Source organism: Stomoxys calcitrans, chromosome 3 (assembly GCF_963082655.1).
Source record: "Stomoxys calcitrans chromosome 3, idStoCalc2.1, whole genome shotgun sequence".
NCBI classification, from domain to species: domain Eukaryota; kingdom Metazoa; phylum Arthropoda; class Insecta; order Diptera; family Muscidae; genus Stomoxys; species Stomoxys calcitrans.
In genome coordinates, this window is record NC_081554.1 from 148,375,834 (window position 1) to 148,391,923 (window position 16,090).

At 39.0% G+C, this 16,090-nt stretch overlaps 1 protein-coding gene and 1 long non-coding RNA gene across 2 annotated transcripts; one reads left to right on the forward strand and one right to left on the reverse strand.

The window, feature by feature from the left end:
* Window positions 1-2,774: 2,774 nt before the first annotated feature.
* On the forward strand, window positions 2,775-12,327 carry LOC106092719 (alpha-tocopherol transfer protein). Its single transcript, XM_013259637.2, has 5 exons — window positions 2,775-2,959; window positions 3,221-3,466; window positions 3,524-3,653; window positions 3,709-3,883; window positions 12,071-12,327. The coding sequence occupies exons 1-5, from the start codon at window positions 2,887-2,889 to the stop codon at window positions 12,254-12,256; spliced, it is 810 nt and encodes a 269-aa protein (XP_013115091.1). The 5' UTR covers window positions 2,775-2,886; the 3' UTR covers window positions 12,257-12,327.
* LOC131995899 (uncharacterized) lies at window positions 3,361-4,221 on the reverse strand. The gene is made up of 4 exons (XR_009397675.1): window positions 4,121-4,221; window positions 3,729-3,862; window positions 3,508-3,669; window positions 3,361-3,450 (listed from the first exon to the last, which is right to left on the reverse strand). It is a non-coding gene; the product is annotated as an uncharacterized LOC131995899 (long non-coding RNA).
* Window positions 12,328-16,090: the final 3,763 nt, after the last annotated feature.

Genomic DNA, 16,090 nt, shown 5'->3' on the forward strand with positions numbered 1-16,090 from the left:
TATACTTTATAGGATCGGAAATGGATATTTCGATGTGTTGCAAACGGAATGACAAAGTAAATATACCCCCATCCTTCGGGGGTGGGTATAAAAATAAGCCCTTTTTTGTCTCTTAAAATTTTGTCGTTTATACGTATTTAACTTGAGCACCCTTGTCTTTATATTTTAAACATTGTTTGTAGCATTTAAGCAACAAATCCCGCCAATTTTTAACGTAGCCACCGCAACAACTCGTTCAAATTATTTTCAATTAAACAACAAAATCCTTTTTAAACTTTCTGTCACAAAAACTTAATTGTATATTATTTTTGATACGAAAAACTATAATGCACTTAAGAACTCTTGTCCAACTTAATATTAAGTCACGTCTTTACTGTTTAATAAGACTTTGGTTTTTTTGCCATTTTACTTGGTTGGATTCTCTAAAGGTTGTTACTTGGATTTTTTCTTGGTTATACTCGTGAAATGTTTGTAGAGTTGAAATGTTTTGACACTTAGTTTTCATTTCATTTTATCTACTTCAGAAGTTGGTTAAGTATTAATGAATTTCTACTAGGAGTTCGGCGTGACCATATTCTAACAATGGCATATGAGGTTGAAAGGTTTAGATTTGTTTCATTGTGTTTTAAGAGTTCTTGGCTGAAAAATATGATTTAAATTGATTATGAATGTCATGCAAGAAAACTAAATTTGTCAGTAGGACAATTGCTATAGAACGCACTTTGATTACATCACTGTTGTACGAATTATATCACAGGTAAATTCGTCCTTACAATGCTTAATACCATTGTGTGGAACATTTAGCGGAAACTTATTTCTGGATCCAACTTGATGGCGACTACCAGAAATAAAACCTATCCAAATCTTCATCCGACCCATGGTCCGTTTTATTGTTCTTATATGCAAACAACCTGCTAAAACAGTCCTAGCCTTACTCTAGGTCAGCGTTTTTCCATGTAAAAATCATTAAGAACCATTAATCAATTGCATGTCTTTCAAATTCGAAACTATTTTTATACCCACCACCATAGGATGGGGGTATACTAACCTAGTCATTCTGTTGTAACAACTCGAAATATTTATCTGTGACCCCATAAAGTATATATATTCTGGATCGTCTCGACATTCTGATTCGATCTAGCCATGTCCATCCGTTCGCCCGTCCGTCTGTCGAAATCACGATAGCGGTCGAACGCATAAGGCTAGCCGCTTGAAGTTTTGCACAGATACTTAATATTGATGTAGGTCATTGGGGTTTGCCAATGGACTATATCGGTTCAGATTTGGATATAGCTCGCATATAAACGGATCTCCCGATTTAATTTTTTGAGCCCATACAAGCCGCAATTTTTGTCCGATTTGGCTAAATTTTTATACCCTCCACCATAAGATGGGGGGTATACTAATTTCGTCATTCTGTTTGTGACTACTCGAAATGTTCGTCTGAGATCCCATAAAGTATATATATTCCTGATCATCGCGACATTTTATGTCGATCTAGCCATGTCCGTCCGTCTGTCCGTCCATCCGTCCGTCCGTCTGTCTGTCGAAAGCACGCTAACTTCCGAAGGAGTTAAGCTAGCCGCTTGAAATTTTGCACAAATATTTCTTATTAGTGTAGGTCGGTTGGTATTGTAAATGGGCCATATCGGTCCATGTTTTGATATAGCTGCCATATAAACCGATCTTGAGTCTTGACTTCTTGAGCCCCTAGAGGGCGCAATTCTCGTCCGATTTGACTGAAATTTTGCACGACGTGTTTTGATATCACTTCCAACAACTGTACTAAACGTGGTTCAAATCGGTTAATAACCTGATATAGCTGCCATATAAACCGATATTGGTTCTTGACTTTTTGAGCGAATAGAAGGCGCAATTCTTATCCGATTTGGCTGTAATTTCGCACGTGGTGTTTTGGTATCACTTCCAACATTTGTGCTAGGTATGGTCCAAACTGGTCCATAAACTGGTATCGGTGCCACTTAAACCGATCTTGGATCTTGAATTCTTGAGCCGCTAGAGGCCGCAATTCTCATCCGATTTGACTAAAATTTTGCATGAGGTGTTTTGGTATGACTTTTAAAAACTGTGATTAATACGGCGCAAATATGGCAGCTATGCCATATAAACCGATCTGGGATCTTGACATCTAGGGCCTCTAGAGGGCGCAGTTATTATCCAATTTGGTTTATGTGGTTTGTACAACGGCGTCTCCCATGACCTTCAATATGCATGTGAATTATGGTCTAAATCGATCTAAAGCTGCCATATAAACCGATCTTCCAATTTTGCTTCTTGAGCCCCTACAAGGTGCAATTCTTATACGAATGGCCTGAAATATTACACAATGACTTCCACAATGTTTAGCATTCAATTCATTTATGGTCCGAATCGGACTACAACTTGTTATATCTCCAACAGCATAACAATTCTTATCCTTTATTCCCTGTTTGCCTAAAAAGAGATACCACGCGCACAACTCGACAAATGCGATCCATGGTTGAGGGTATATAAGATTCGGCCCGGCCGAACTTAGCACGCTTTTACATGTTTTCTTCTGTTGTTGTCTATGTAATATAAATTACTGCATTTTTTTTCAAAGAAAACTTTCTGCCTTTTAAAAGATTAGACATGACAACGACTATGCTATAATTTGACCATTAAAATTCTATTGACAAGCTCATAGTAAAACATTCGATAACTAATGACTGACGAGATTTGTCATCGCATCTGAGACCATAGTAGATAGTTTATAGAAATCTTCTATCATAGCACGTTACAACAAGCGGATGACCGTAGATATTTTTGCAATACTCATTACCAAACGGTGGGTAATTTTGAAGAAAAAATATTAAATTACCAAATATTATAATACATATACGGAAAATGCTAAACTCGATCCTAATATTCACAACTGAGCAACAACAAAAGATTAACGATTTAAGGTGCTTAGTAGAAGGTAATCTTAAGATTTAAAACAAAAATTGTTTATTGAGTGAATTAAATACATTACCATAGCAAATGTTTTAGCAATGGCTTATTTACGTATATAAAAAATAATTCGTTTTGGGTACCAATTGCATCCAAAATATTAAGGGGAGATCATATCGCTAGGAATACAAAAATCAAACTTAACATAATTCTCTAAAATCATTTGGCAACGTTGCTTTTGAATGAATAATAACTCCATTGATATGGCCTTTACCCTTTACATCTGCAGACTCACCAAACTTATGTGTGGGTACAGATGATGTATTCCTTGCAAAGTTTCTGTCGTTCAAAAATTGGCACCTTGAAAGAGCCTATGTGGCATTGCATCATTACTACGATTTTAAAGCAGAAAATCCTGATTGGGTAGCTCATCATCCCGTTGAATACTTTCGAGATGAGTTTTTGGAAGTTGCTGCAAGATTTGTAATGCCTAAGCCAGATAAAGAAGGAAGGCCAATACTGATTATAAGAATGGGTAAGGAGCACTCACTTGAATAGTTGTTTCCTCATACTCACCGTTTACCTCCACCAGTTGATGCCTTTGCTAGGTATCCCAATTATCTAATCGATAGCGCCGAAATGGAAGATTTAATATTTGAATCCCTACTGCTGCTGCCTCAGGCTCAAGAAAATGGTATAACTGTCATTTTCGATATGACCGGGTAAGTAAAAATGAGACTTCACATTAAAGTTCTATTAGAAACCTTGTAATTTTAGATTCAATCGCAACTTTTTACCGTATGTTGCACCTCGTATTACACGACTGGTACATCAAAAAGAGAAAGTGTTGCCCTTTCCGAAACGCTTTGTCCATTTCATTGTTGGTGGAGTTTTCATCAATGCCATTACTACATTGGTAATGCCACTTATACTGAAGGAATTCAAAGAAAATGTAAGTACAGTTAGGCGCAAAATATTTCAAAAGTTTATAGAACAGTACGATGACTCCCCCCTAGAGTAATTTCTAGCGAAAAATCGCCTCCGAGAAACCGTGGCTACAATATAACGACAACAAGAGCTAAATAGATCATGTTGTGGAGGATGTATTCATGTCTCCCAAAAAATGTTTATACAATACTTTGATCCCCCTTAGCTCGGGGATGAGTGCTAACAATCCTCCAGAATTTACCTTGAAAGACCAAACAAGCGTGCTAAGTTCGTCTTGGCCGAATCTTGGGAACCAACCACCCTGGATTCTGCTAAAAATTTATTCAAACTAAATTTAGTTGAAGAGCATAATATTTTTCTAAATACCAAACTTCTGTCAAACGATTAAAGCTTCTATACAGAAAAAAAAACTCTTAGAAAAAAACAACTACCAAATTTGTTTGTCAAAGTTTAAATTCTCAACAAATTTTAGCATTGAACCGAAGACATTATTTGTTGAAGTACTAGTAAGTCTCTACAAGAGACTTGACAGACAAAGATATCAAGATATGGTCCGGTTTGGACCAAAATTAAATTATATATTGGAGGCCTGTGTAAAATGTCAGCCAATTCGAATAAGAATTGCGCCTTTTGGGGGCTCAAGAAGTAAAATAGAGAGATCGATTTATATCTGAGCTGTATCGGGCTATACATTGATTCAGACCACGTATGTTGATGGTCATGAGAGGATCCGTTTATTATAATTGCGACCTCTGGAGAAGTCAAGATCCCAGATCGGTTTATGTGGCAGCTATATCAGGTTATGAACCGATTTGAACCTTATATAACACAGTTGTTGAAAGTTAGAATAAAATACTTCATGCAAAATTTCAGCCAAATCGGATAGGAATTGCGCCCTCTAGAAGCTCAAGAAGTCAAGTCCCCAGATCTGTTTATATGACAGCTACATCAGGTTATGAACCGATTTGAACCATACTTGTCACAGTTATTGGATATCACAACAAAATACTTCGCGCAAAAATTCATTCAAATCAACCGCCCTCTGGACGCCCAAGAAGTCAAGACCCAAGATCGGTTTTTATGGCAGCTATATCAGGTTATAGACCGATTTGAACCATACTCGGCACAGTTGTTGGATATCATAAGAAAACACGTCGTGCAAAATTTCATTCCAATCGGATAAGAATTGCACACTCTAGAGGCTCAAGAAGTCAAGACCCAAGATCGGTTTTTATGGCAGCTATATCAGGTTATGAACCGATTTGAACCATACTCGGCACAGTTGTTGGATATCATAAGAAAACACGTCGTGCAAAATTTCATTCCAATCGGATAAGAATTGCACACTCTAGAGGCTCAAGAAGTCAAGACCCAAGATCGGTTTATATGGCAGCTATATCAAAACATGGACCGATATGGTCCATTTACAATACCAACCGACCTACACTAATAAGAAGTATTTGTGCAAAATTTCAAGCGGCTAACTTTACTCCTTCGGAAGTTAGCGTGCTTTCGACAGACAGACGGACGGACGGACATGGCTAGATCGACATAAAATGTCGCGACGATCAAGAATATATATACTATATGGGGTCTCAGACGAATATTTCGAGTAGTTACAAACAGAATGACGAAATTAGTATACCCCCATCCTATGGTGGAGGGTATAAAAATACCACCACCAGAAGCAAAGTACATGTGTTGTTGGCTGGTTGGATGTTTTTTGTCTTGCGTATGGATATATTATTGTTGTTGTTATATGTTGGCTTGCAAAGAGTGCCTTTCAACAATAAATTTGTACTTTGGGTCGTCGAGATTCAAAATAAATTGTTGCAGAAAAATTAACAACTTTCGTAGTTGTTTTTCAGCCAAAGTTGTTGTTTTTCAAAATTATTTTTATCTGTGTAGGGACCGAACAAGGTTAATCGAGAAACAGTTATATATGGGAACTATATGGGGTTAGAGACTGATTTGACTGACTGACCGTACTTAGCACAGATGTCGGACAAAAATTGCGGCTTGTAAGGACTCAAGATGTCAAATCGGCAGTTCGGTTTATATGGAAGCTATATCTGGTTAAAGACCAATTTGGACATTACCTAGTACATTTTTTAAAAATCATAACAGAACACTACATGCAAAATTTCAGCAAAATCAAACAAAAACTGCAGCGTGTCTGGGATCAAGAAGTCAAATCGGGAGATTGGTTTATATGGGAGCTATAGTAGATTATAGACCGATTTGGACCGTACTTGACACAATTGTTGGAAGTCATAACAGAATATTATCTGCCAAATTTTAGCCAAATCGGAGAAAAATTGTGGCGCACAGGAGCTCAAGAATTCAAATCGGGATATCGGTATATATGGGAGCTAAATCCAAATTTGAACCGATAAAGCCCATTTGCAATCCCCAAAGACCTACATCAATAGAAGGTATCTGTGCAAAATTTCAAGTGGTTAGCTTTATACTTCCGACCGCTGTCGTGATTTCGACAGACGGCTAGACCGACTCAGAATGTCGAGACGATCAAGAATATGTATACTTTGTTGGATCTTACATCAATATTTCGAGGTTATACAAACGGATGCAGATATTAGTATACCCCCGTCGTATGGTGGTGGTTACAAAAACCATGACACCTACTTTAGGTATCCACAATACTTAATGTAGCTATGAAATAGGTTAATTTGGAAGATTTTCTTTATAGAACTGTGAAATAAACCTATTTGAAGGATTCTTTAATGTTTTATGAATACGGCCGTAAATATTTAAACAACATCACTTTTAAGGTACGGCGCCTAGTTTTTATTGTTGATGTACTTCAGAAATTAGGTTAGGTTCAAAAGAGGATGCGGATATTAAGCCGCGATAGCCGGGCAATGGCATAGGAAAAGGTCCAACGTCTCTTAATCCTCCTCACATGCCCTACACATGCTATCAATTGGCGCACTGATTTTGCGTAAGTGAGCTCGTAGACCTATGTGCCTCACTAGGATATGGAAAGTTTTAATGACCTCCTTCTTACTTCCGTTTAGTAACAGCCTCGTCTTCTCACGATCCGGATCTCCCCATAAGATTTCTCATCTGCTCTTTCAAGCACCCTTAATTCGCTGTGGACCGGCACCTAAACTATGCAGATAGTACCATCCTCAAGGGTGTTCGAGACCTTACCGTCTTGGTTGTTATTGCCCCGATGGCCAGTTTACTGTCCGTAAAGTTGTTTACTCTCGAGGTCCTCGCGTTAACATCACACCACCTTACAAATCCCGTGATGGCCCGGATCTCCACCTGGTCTGGCAGTCCCTGGCTTCTCAATGGACACCCCCAGGCCAACTCTGTCCGCTAGCTTTGATCCATCTGTGTAGCATGATTTTTTTGATGGCAATGCCAGAGTTCCGTCAATCCAAGACTCTGACGTTGGCATCAGTGCTTCGCACTCAACCAGAAGTGTCGCCTCAGGTATTCGATCGGAAACCTCTTCTATTCCTTCTATCCATTCTTCCATCGCCTTAAGTCTCATAGACGCAGTGGCTGCCTCACACTTAACCTGTCGGATATCTAGAATAGTCTCCAGTGCCCAAGTAGGCGTGGTCCTCATCGCTGCGCCTATGCCAAGACAACATGTTCTTTGAACCCGTTGTATGGTCCTTATGTTCCCATTTTTCTCCATCGCAGTCCACCAAACTACTGAGTCGTAAGAAAGTATTGGTCTAATTACGCCCCTCTAAAGCCAGTGGACTCTTCTCGGATTCAGACCCCATTTGGAGCCCACGGCCCGTCTACATGGTAACAAACAGCTGTGAGCCTTTTCGGTTCAAATTAGCCCACGTTCGTCTTCCTTGTGAACAGGCACATTTCAGTCTTCTCTGGGTTAACATTGAGACCCTAGGTCTAGCCCAATCGTATGCAAGACACTTTCGGCCCTTCTGCATAGCTGATTCGGATCCATAGAAATCGGGTTCAAATCCCTCGTCTGTCATCATCCGTAATAGGTTATTTATGGTAGTCACCCATAGGAGTGGCGATAAAATGCCACTTGGTAGAGCGCCCTGTGCCACTTTTTGCCTTAAATTTGTGTCATGGGACTCACATTTACCCACCTTTTCCTTAGCATTAGGAGACCACCGTAGCGCAGAGGTTAGCATGTCCGCGTATGACGTTGAACACCTGGGTTCGAATCCTGGCGAGAAGATCAGAAAAATTTGCAGCGGTGGTTATCCCCTACTAATGATGGCGACATTTGCGAGGAACTATGCCATTTGAGACAAGTAAAAGCGTGCTAAGTTTGGCCGGGCCGAATCTTATATACCCTCCACCATGGATCGCATTTGTCAAGTTCTTTGCCCAGTATCTCTTTATAGGCAAAAAAGTTCTTTGACCGGCATCTTTTTATAGGCAAGCAAAGGATAATGGATAAAAATTCCTATGCTATTGGAGTTATATCAAGCTATGGATCAACTTGGGCTAAACATTTTTTCGATAATGGATACCATAGTAGAAATCATTGTGCAACATTTCAGGGTAGCCCTTTTGGGGCTTAAGAAAATAATAGGGTGATTAGTTTGTATGCGTGCTTTAGCAAATTATAAAACCGAATAAGACTATGTTTGGCGCGTAGGTTAAAGGTCACAGTAGAAGTCGTTATGCAAAATTTCAACCGAATCAGAAAAGAACTGCGCACTCTAGGCGCTCAAGAAATGCTTTCGGGAGATCAGTTATGTATTCTATTTTTATACCCACCGCCATAGGATGGGGGCATACTAATCTAGTCTTTCCGTTTGTAACACCTCGAAATATTGATCTGCGACCCCATCTTATATATTAAAATCAATTTGTGTTTGTTTGTAGGTTTGTTTGTTTGTATGTTTGTGTGTTCCTAATAGACTCAGAAACGGCTGAACCGATTTTCTTAAAATTTTCACAGATGGTGCATAATGATACCGTGGTGAAAATAGGGTACTAAATTTTTTGATATCTGAAGGGGTGGGGCGGACCCTCCCCCTTACCTTAATTTTCAGAAACGCCAGATCTCGGAGATGGGTGGTGCGATTTAAGCGAAATTTTGTGTGCTCTCATATAGTACCCTAAAAATAAAAATTTAGTATCCAAATTTCGGATGGGGTACCTAGGGGGACCGCCCCACCCTAAAACCTACCAAACATATATTTTGAGCAATCACGACAATATGGGACTCAAATGAAAGGTATTTAGGATTAGAAAACGTATCTGATATCCACTTGTCGAACTAAGTGCTAGGGGGTCCACCCCTTCCCCAAAACACCGCCCAAACAGGACTTATTTACTGACCATGGCAATATGGGGCTTAAATAAAAGGTATTTGAATGTAGAATACAAATCTGATATCAAAATATGGGACCACGTTTCTGGGGGGTGGACCCCTTCTCCAAACACCCCCCACACAGGACTTATTTACTGACCATGGGAATATGGGGCTTAAATAAAAGGTATTTGAGTGTAGAATTAGAATCTGATATCCAAATATGAGACCAAGTGTTTGGGGGGCCGCCTCTCCCCAAAAACCTCCCCCAAAGGGGACACATTTACGACCATAGCAACATGGGGCTCAAATGAAAGGTCATTGGGAGTAAACCACAAATCTGAGATCAATATTCGGGAAAAGTGTCTATGGGGCCACCCCACAACACCACCCAACCCCCAAAACACTTCTAAATCGGACATATTTACCGATCATGGCAATATGTGACTCAAATGAAAGGTATTTGCGAGTAGAATACGAATCTGATATCCAAATGTGGGACCACGTTTCTGGGGGTCCACCCCTTTCCCAAAACACCCCCTAAACAGGACTTATTTACTGATCATGGGAATATGGGGCTCAAATAAAGGTATTTGAATGTAGAATACGAATTTGATATCCAAATGTAGGACCATGTATTTAGGGCATCACCTCTTTCCCAAAACACCTCCAAAGGAAAAAAATTTTCGACCATGCCAATATGTGGCTCAAATGAAAGGTATTTGAGATTAGAAAACGAATTTGATAACCTATTTTGGGGCCATGTGTTTGGGGAACGCCTCATCCTGTAAACTCCTCTTAAGCCAATGCCAATATGGGGTTTAAATAAATGGTATTTGAGAGAAGACCACGATGCTGATATTTTTTCAGGGCCAAGTATCTGGGAAACCACTTCTCCCCCGAAAACACCACTAAATCAGACATCATGAGAATATCGGGCTGAAATGAAGTATTTTAAGAATGGAGTACACCTTACATCCATAGTTAAATTCGTACACCAATAAAGATCATGTGGGATTCAGATAAAGGCACTTATATTGGTAAAGTGTTAGTCAAGTTTGCATGGTATTTCACTAAAAGATATTTAATTGTCGAAAATAAATATTCCAAGGAAACTTTTGTTCCATATAAAGTAAAAGAAGGCGCAGCGGAGCGGGCCCGGGTCAGCTAGTATAGTATATATACTCTGGATCCTCTCGACATTCTGATTCGATCTAGCCATGTTCGTCTGTCAAAATCACGGAAGTGGTCGAACGCATAAAGCTAGCCGCAAGAAATATTGCACAGATACTTAATGGTGATGTAGGTCGTCGGGGATCGCAAATGGGCCAAATCGGTTCAGATTTGGATATAGCTCCCATATAAACCGATCTCCCGATTTGACTTCTTGAGACTCTGGCAGCCACAATTTTCATCCGATTTGGCTAAAATTTTGCACATAGTGTTTTCTTATGACAACCTACGACTGTGCCAAGTACGGTTCAAATCGGTCTTTAACCTTATATAGCTCCCATATAAACCGATCTCCCGATTTGACTTTTTGAGATTCTGGAACCCACAATTTGGCTGAAATTTTACATGCGGTGTTCTATTTTGACTTCTAACAACTGTACCAAGTACTTAAAAGCGTAAGGAAAAAAGCGTAAGTTTTGATAATGACATAAGGGATCTCTTCCAAATTTCATACCTTCAATGGGAAGACAAGGTAATAAGGTAATATGCGACGAAATTGTGTAGTAAAAGCGCATTTCTGGGCTCAAACTCTTAAATCGGCTTTTTCAAGCTCAGCACGGCTGTTCTTTGATGCAAATTTTGCCCATGAACATTCCACTAAGGAACAGGGGCAAACTTCTCACATATCAATGAGTGCAGTCCAATTCAAGTTTAAGCTCAATGATAAGGGGCCTCCTTTTTATAGCCGAGTCCGAACGGCATGCCGCAGTGCGACACCTCTTTGGAGAGAAGTTTTACATGGCATGGTACCTCACAAATGTTGCCAGCATTAGGAGGGGAAACCACCCCTGAAAATTGTGTTTAATGGTCTCGACAGGATTCGAACCCAGGCGTTCAGCGTCATAGGCGGACATGCTAACCTCTGCGCTACGGCGGCCTCCAGTCCAGGCTGTTCTTTGATATCGGGGGAAAAATACGACTTTCATGCACTCAAAATTTCTTATCGGGAGATCGGCATAAGGGGCGATATGTCAAGATAAAGGCCATCTTCGAACTTTGGGCTGTAGCAGACGAACGAACATGTCTAGATGTTCTCTGAATATAAAGACCATATGTATATATTGTTTGTAGGTTGGAAAATGTATGATTTGATGTGTTGCAAATGGAATGGCAAACTCTTTAGTGGTGGGTATAAAAACATATGCCGTATTTTCGACCTGTAGAATATTTGGTAGGTTTCGGTCGGGTTGGGTAGGTTTTTTCCTAAATTTTGGTAGGAAATAATTTTCTTGAGTGGCAACACTGGTTGGGAGAGCAAATTTTTAAATATTAACTTTATTCCTTAGCAATGGTTACAACACGTTCCTATTCATGGCTGATTTATTTAAAGATTGTCTCATGCAAAAATGTCAGATTTTTTTGTTTGCATTCTCTTTATTGCAATTTTCTTTCCCGCATATTCTATCTGTATGTACGCACACTTTTTGCGCAAGTTAACACACACGCGCATAAATTTCTTTGTGTGTGTTGGCAAAACATCGATCAGATGGCGATTTCACCATATGTTTTTTATGTTGTTGTACAAATGAGACAACCTTTAAATAATTCAGCCATGGTTCCTATATTTATTTATGGAATATCTAGGAGTATTATTTTGTTAGCGTTATCTCATTGAATATGGAACTGGAATATTGAAAATTTCTCTTTTTTCTTAATTTTTTTTTATTTTCATTACAGACTTTCAATCACGATGGAAAAAATTTTGATAAACTTCGTCATATGATAGGATTTGAAAATCTTCCGGCAGAGTATGGGGGCCCCGAATACAATCAATTGGATATAAATCTTCTTTGGAATCATATTGAGAAGCATGCTGACTATTTGTTTAAATTACAAAGTTATCATAAAAAGAAAATCTATTAAAAAATAGAAGTAATAAGCAATCGCGATTCTTATAAGAATTATATCTGAGATTCAAAAAAAAATCATTTTTACAAAACAACAAAACAACATTTTTCTATATATTACCACTTTTTTCATTAAATGTCAGTATCACACAATAAACTATTGTTAGACATAGAATGCACTAATTTCATTTTTCGTGGTTAAAACAAATTTGACAAAACAAAAAATGTGAATATTTCAAGTTTTTTTTTTTAATTACTGTTGGAATTTTGAAACCTGGCGTAAAAACGATTCAAAGACTACTTCATCTATTTGCTTAAACTCATACAGAAACTCATATGCTATTTTATGAGTTTTTTCTCTCTCCGTATTTTATGTTTGGTCAAATGTCCACAGATATATAGTGGGCCCGTTTTTCAATTCTTTTCCTTAGAATATTCGGTACTTTCTACAAGGGCAGCTTAAAGTTCCAACGCATTAAATTTATTTTTATTGTTAAAGAATGATAAAAGCATTTCCAACAGTGTCCACAATAAAGACGAAAGAGAAACCAAGATTGTTCCGACTTTTCCAAGTCTAAGCCCCTTAGAACCGTTTTTGTAACCCATCATCCGCTCCGAAACAAGGCATCAACAATTTAAGAAGGAGCGCTTATTGTCGAGGCTCTTGGAAATCTATTCTGAGTTCGACTGGTGGAACTACTTTTCTGTGATAGCCAACTAAATCATCCCTTAAGCCTAGTACATACTTCATTCGCAGCGAAAATGCCTATTAAATTATTATGAAATCCGACGGACTCTATTCTGTGCTAGAAGACAAAAACAAGTAAAAGCGTGCTAAGTTCGGCCGGGCCGAATCTTATATACCCTCCACCATGGATCGCATATGTCGAGTTCTTTTCCCGGCATCTCTTCTTAGGCAAAAAAAAAGGATATAAGAAAAGATTTGCTCTGCTATTAGAGCGATATCAAGATATGGTCCGGTTTGGACCACAATTAAATTATATGTTGGAGACCTGTGTAAAATGTCAGCCAATTCGTATAAGAATTGGGCCCATTGGGGCTCACGAAGTAAAATAGAGAGAACGATTTATATGGGATCTGTATCGGGCTATAGACCGATTCAGACCATAATAAACACGTTTGTTTATGGTCATGAGAGTATCCGTCGTACAAATTTTCAGGCATATCGGATAATAATTGCGACCTCTAGGGGTCAAGAAGTCAAGATCCCAGATCTGTTTATATGGCAGCTATATCAGGTTATGAACCGATTTGAACCTTATTTGACACAGTTGTTGAAAGTAAAAATAAAATACGTCATGCAAAATTTCAGCCAAATCGGATAGGAATTGCGCCCTCTAAAAGCTCAAGAAGTCAAATCCCCAGATCTGTTTATATGACAGCTATATCAGGTTATGAACCGATTTCAACCATACTTGACACAGTTGTTGGATATCATAACGAAATACTACGTGCAAAATTTCATCCCAATCGGATGAGAATTGCGCACTCTAGAGGCTCAAGAAGTCAAGACCCAAGATCGATTTATATGGCAGCTATATCAGGTTATGGACCGATTTGAACCATACTTAGCACAGTTGTTGGATATAATAACAAAACACGTCGTGCAAAATTTCATCCCAATCGGATGAGAATTGCGCCCTCTAGAGGCTCAAGAAGTCAAGACCCAAGATCGGTTTATATGGCAGCTATATCAGGTTATGAACCGATTTGAACCATATTTATCACAGATGTTGGATATCATAACAAAATACTACGTGCAAAATTTCATCCCAATCGGATGAGAATTGCGCACTCTAGAGGCTCAAGAAGTCAAGACCCAAGATCGATTTATATGGCAGCTATATCAGGTTATGAACCGATTTGAACCATACTTAGCACAGTTGTTGGATATAATAACAAAACACGTTGTGCAAAATTTCATCCCAATCGGATGAGAATTGCGCACTCTAGAGGCTCAAGAAGTCAAGACCCAAGATCGATTTATATGGCAGCTATATCAGGTTATGAACCGATTTGAACCATACTTAGCACAGTTGTTGGATATAATAACAAAACACTTGGTGCAAAATGTCATCCCAATCGGATAAGAATTGCGCCCTCTAGAGGCTCAAGAAGTCAAGATCCGAGATCGGTTTATATGGCAACTATATCAGGTTATGAACCGATTTGAACCATACTTAGCACAGTTGTTGGATATAATAACAAAACACGTCGTGCAAAATTTCATCCCAATCGGATGAGAATTGCGCACTCTAGAGGCTCAAGAAGTCAAGACCCAAGATCGGTTTATATGGCAGCTATATCAGGTTATGAACCGATTTGAACCATATTTATCACAGTTGTTGGATATCATAACAAAATACTACGTGCAAAATTTCATCCCAATCGGATGAGAATTGCGCACTCTAGAGGCTCAAGAAGTCAAGACCCAAGATCGATTTATATGGCAGCTATATCAGGTTATGAACCGATTTGAACCATACTTAGCACAGTTGTTGGATATAATAACAAAACACTTGGTGCAAAATGTCATCCCAATCGGATAAGAATTGCGCCCTCTAGAGGCTCAAGAAGTCAAGATCCGAGATCGGTTTATATGGCAACTATATCAGGTTATGAACCGATTTGAACCATACTTAGCACAGTTGTTGGATATAATAACAAAACACGTCGTGCAAAATTTCATCCCAATCGGATGAGAATTGCGCACTCTAGAGGCTCAAGAAGTCAAGACCCAAGATCGATTTATATTGCAGCTATATCAGGTTATGAACCGATTTGAACCATACTTAGCACAGTTGTTGGATATAATAACAAAACACGTTGTGCAAAATTTCATCCCAATCGGATGAGAATTGCGCACTCTAGAGGCTCAAGAAGTCAAGACCCAAGATCGGTTTATATGGCAGCTATATCAGGTTATGGACCGATTTGAACCATACTTGGCACAGTTGTTGGATGTCATAACAAAACACTTGGTGCAAAATGTCATCCCAATCGGATAAGAATTGCGCCCTCTAGAGGCTCAAGAAGTCAAGATCCGAGATCGGTTTATATGGCAACTATATCAGGTTATGAACCGATTTGAACCATATTTATCACAGTTGTTGGATATCATAACAAAATACTACGTGCAAAATTTCATCCCAATCGGATGAGAATTGCGGACTCTAGAGGCTCAAGAAGTCAAGACCCAAGATCGATTTATATGGCAGCTATATCAGGTTATGGACCGATTTGAATCATACTTAGCACAGTTGTTGGATATAATAACAAAACACGTCGTGCAAAATTTCATCCCAATCGGATGAGAATTGCGCACTCTAGAGGCTCAAGAAGTCAAGACCCAAGATCGGTTTATATGGCAGCTATATCAGGTTATGGACCGATTTGAACCATACTTGGCACAGTTGTTGGATGTCATAACAAAACACTTGGTGCAAAATGTCATCCCAATCGGATAAGAATTGCGCCCTCTAGAGGCTCAAGAAGTCAAGATCCAAGATCGGTTTATATGGCAGCTATATCAGGTTATGGACCGATTTGAACCATACTTATCACAGTTGTTGGATGTCATAACAAAACACGTCGTGCAAAATTTCATCCCAATCGGATAAGAATTGCGCACTCTAGAGGCTCAAGAAGTCAAGACCCAAGATCGGTTTATATGGCAGCTATATCAAAACATGGACCGATATGGCCCATTTACAATACCAACCGACCTACACTAATAAGAAGTATTTGTGCAAAATTTCAAACGCCTAGCTTTACTCCTTCGGAAGTTAGCGTGCTTTCGACAGACAGACGGATGGACGGACGGACGGAC

Coding starts and splice junctions, on each gene's coding strand:
- LOC106092719 (XM_013259637.2), top strand. CDS start 2,887: ATGCTAAACTCGATCCTAATATTCACAACTGAGCAACAACAAAAGATT. Junction 2,960..3,220: donor TTTAAGGTGCTTAGTAGAAG/GTAATCTTAAGA, acceptor TTACATCTGCAG/ACTCACCAAACTTATGTGTG. Junction 3,884..12,070: donor TGAAGGAATTCAAAGAAAAT/GTAAGTACAGTT, acceptor TTTTCATTACAG/ACTTTCAATCACGATGGAAA.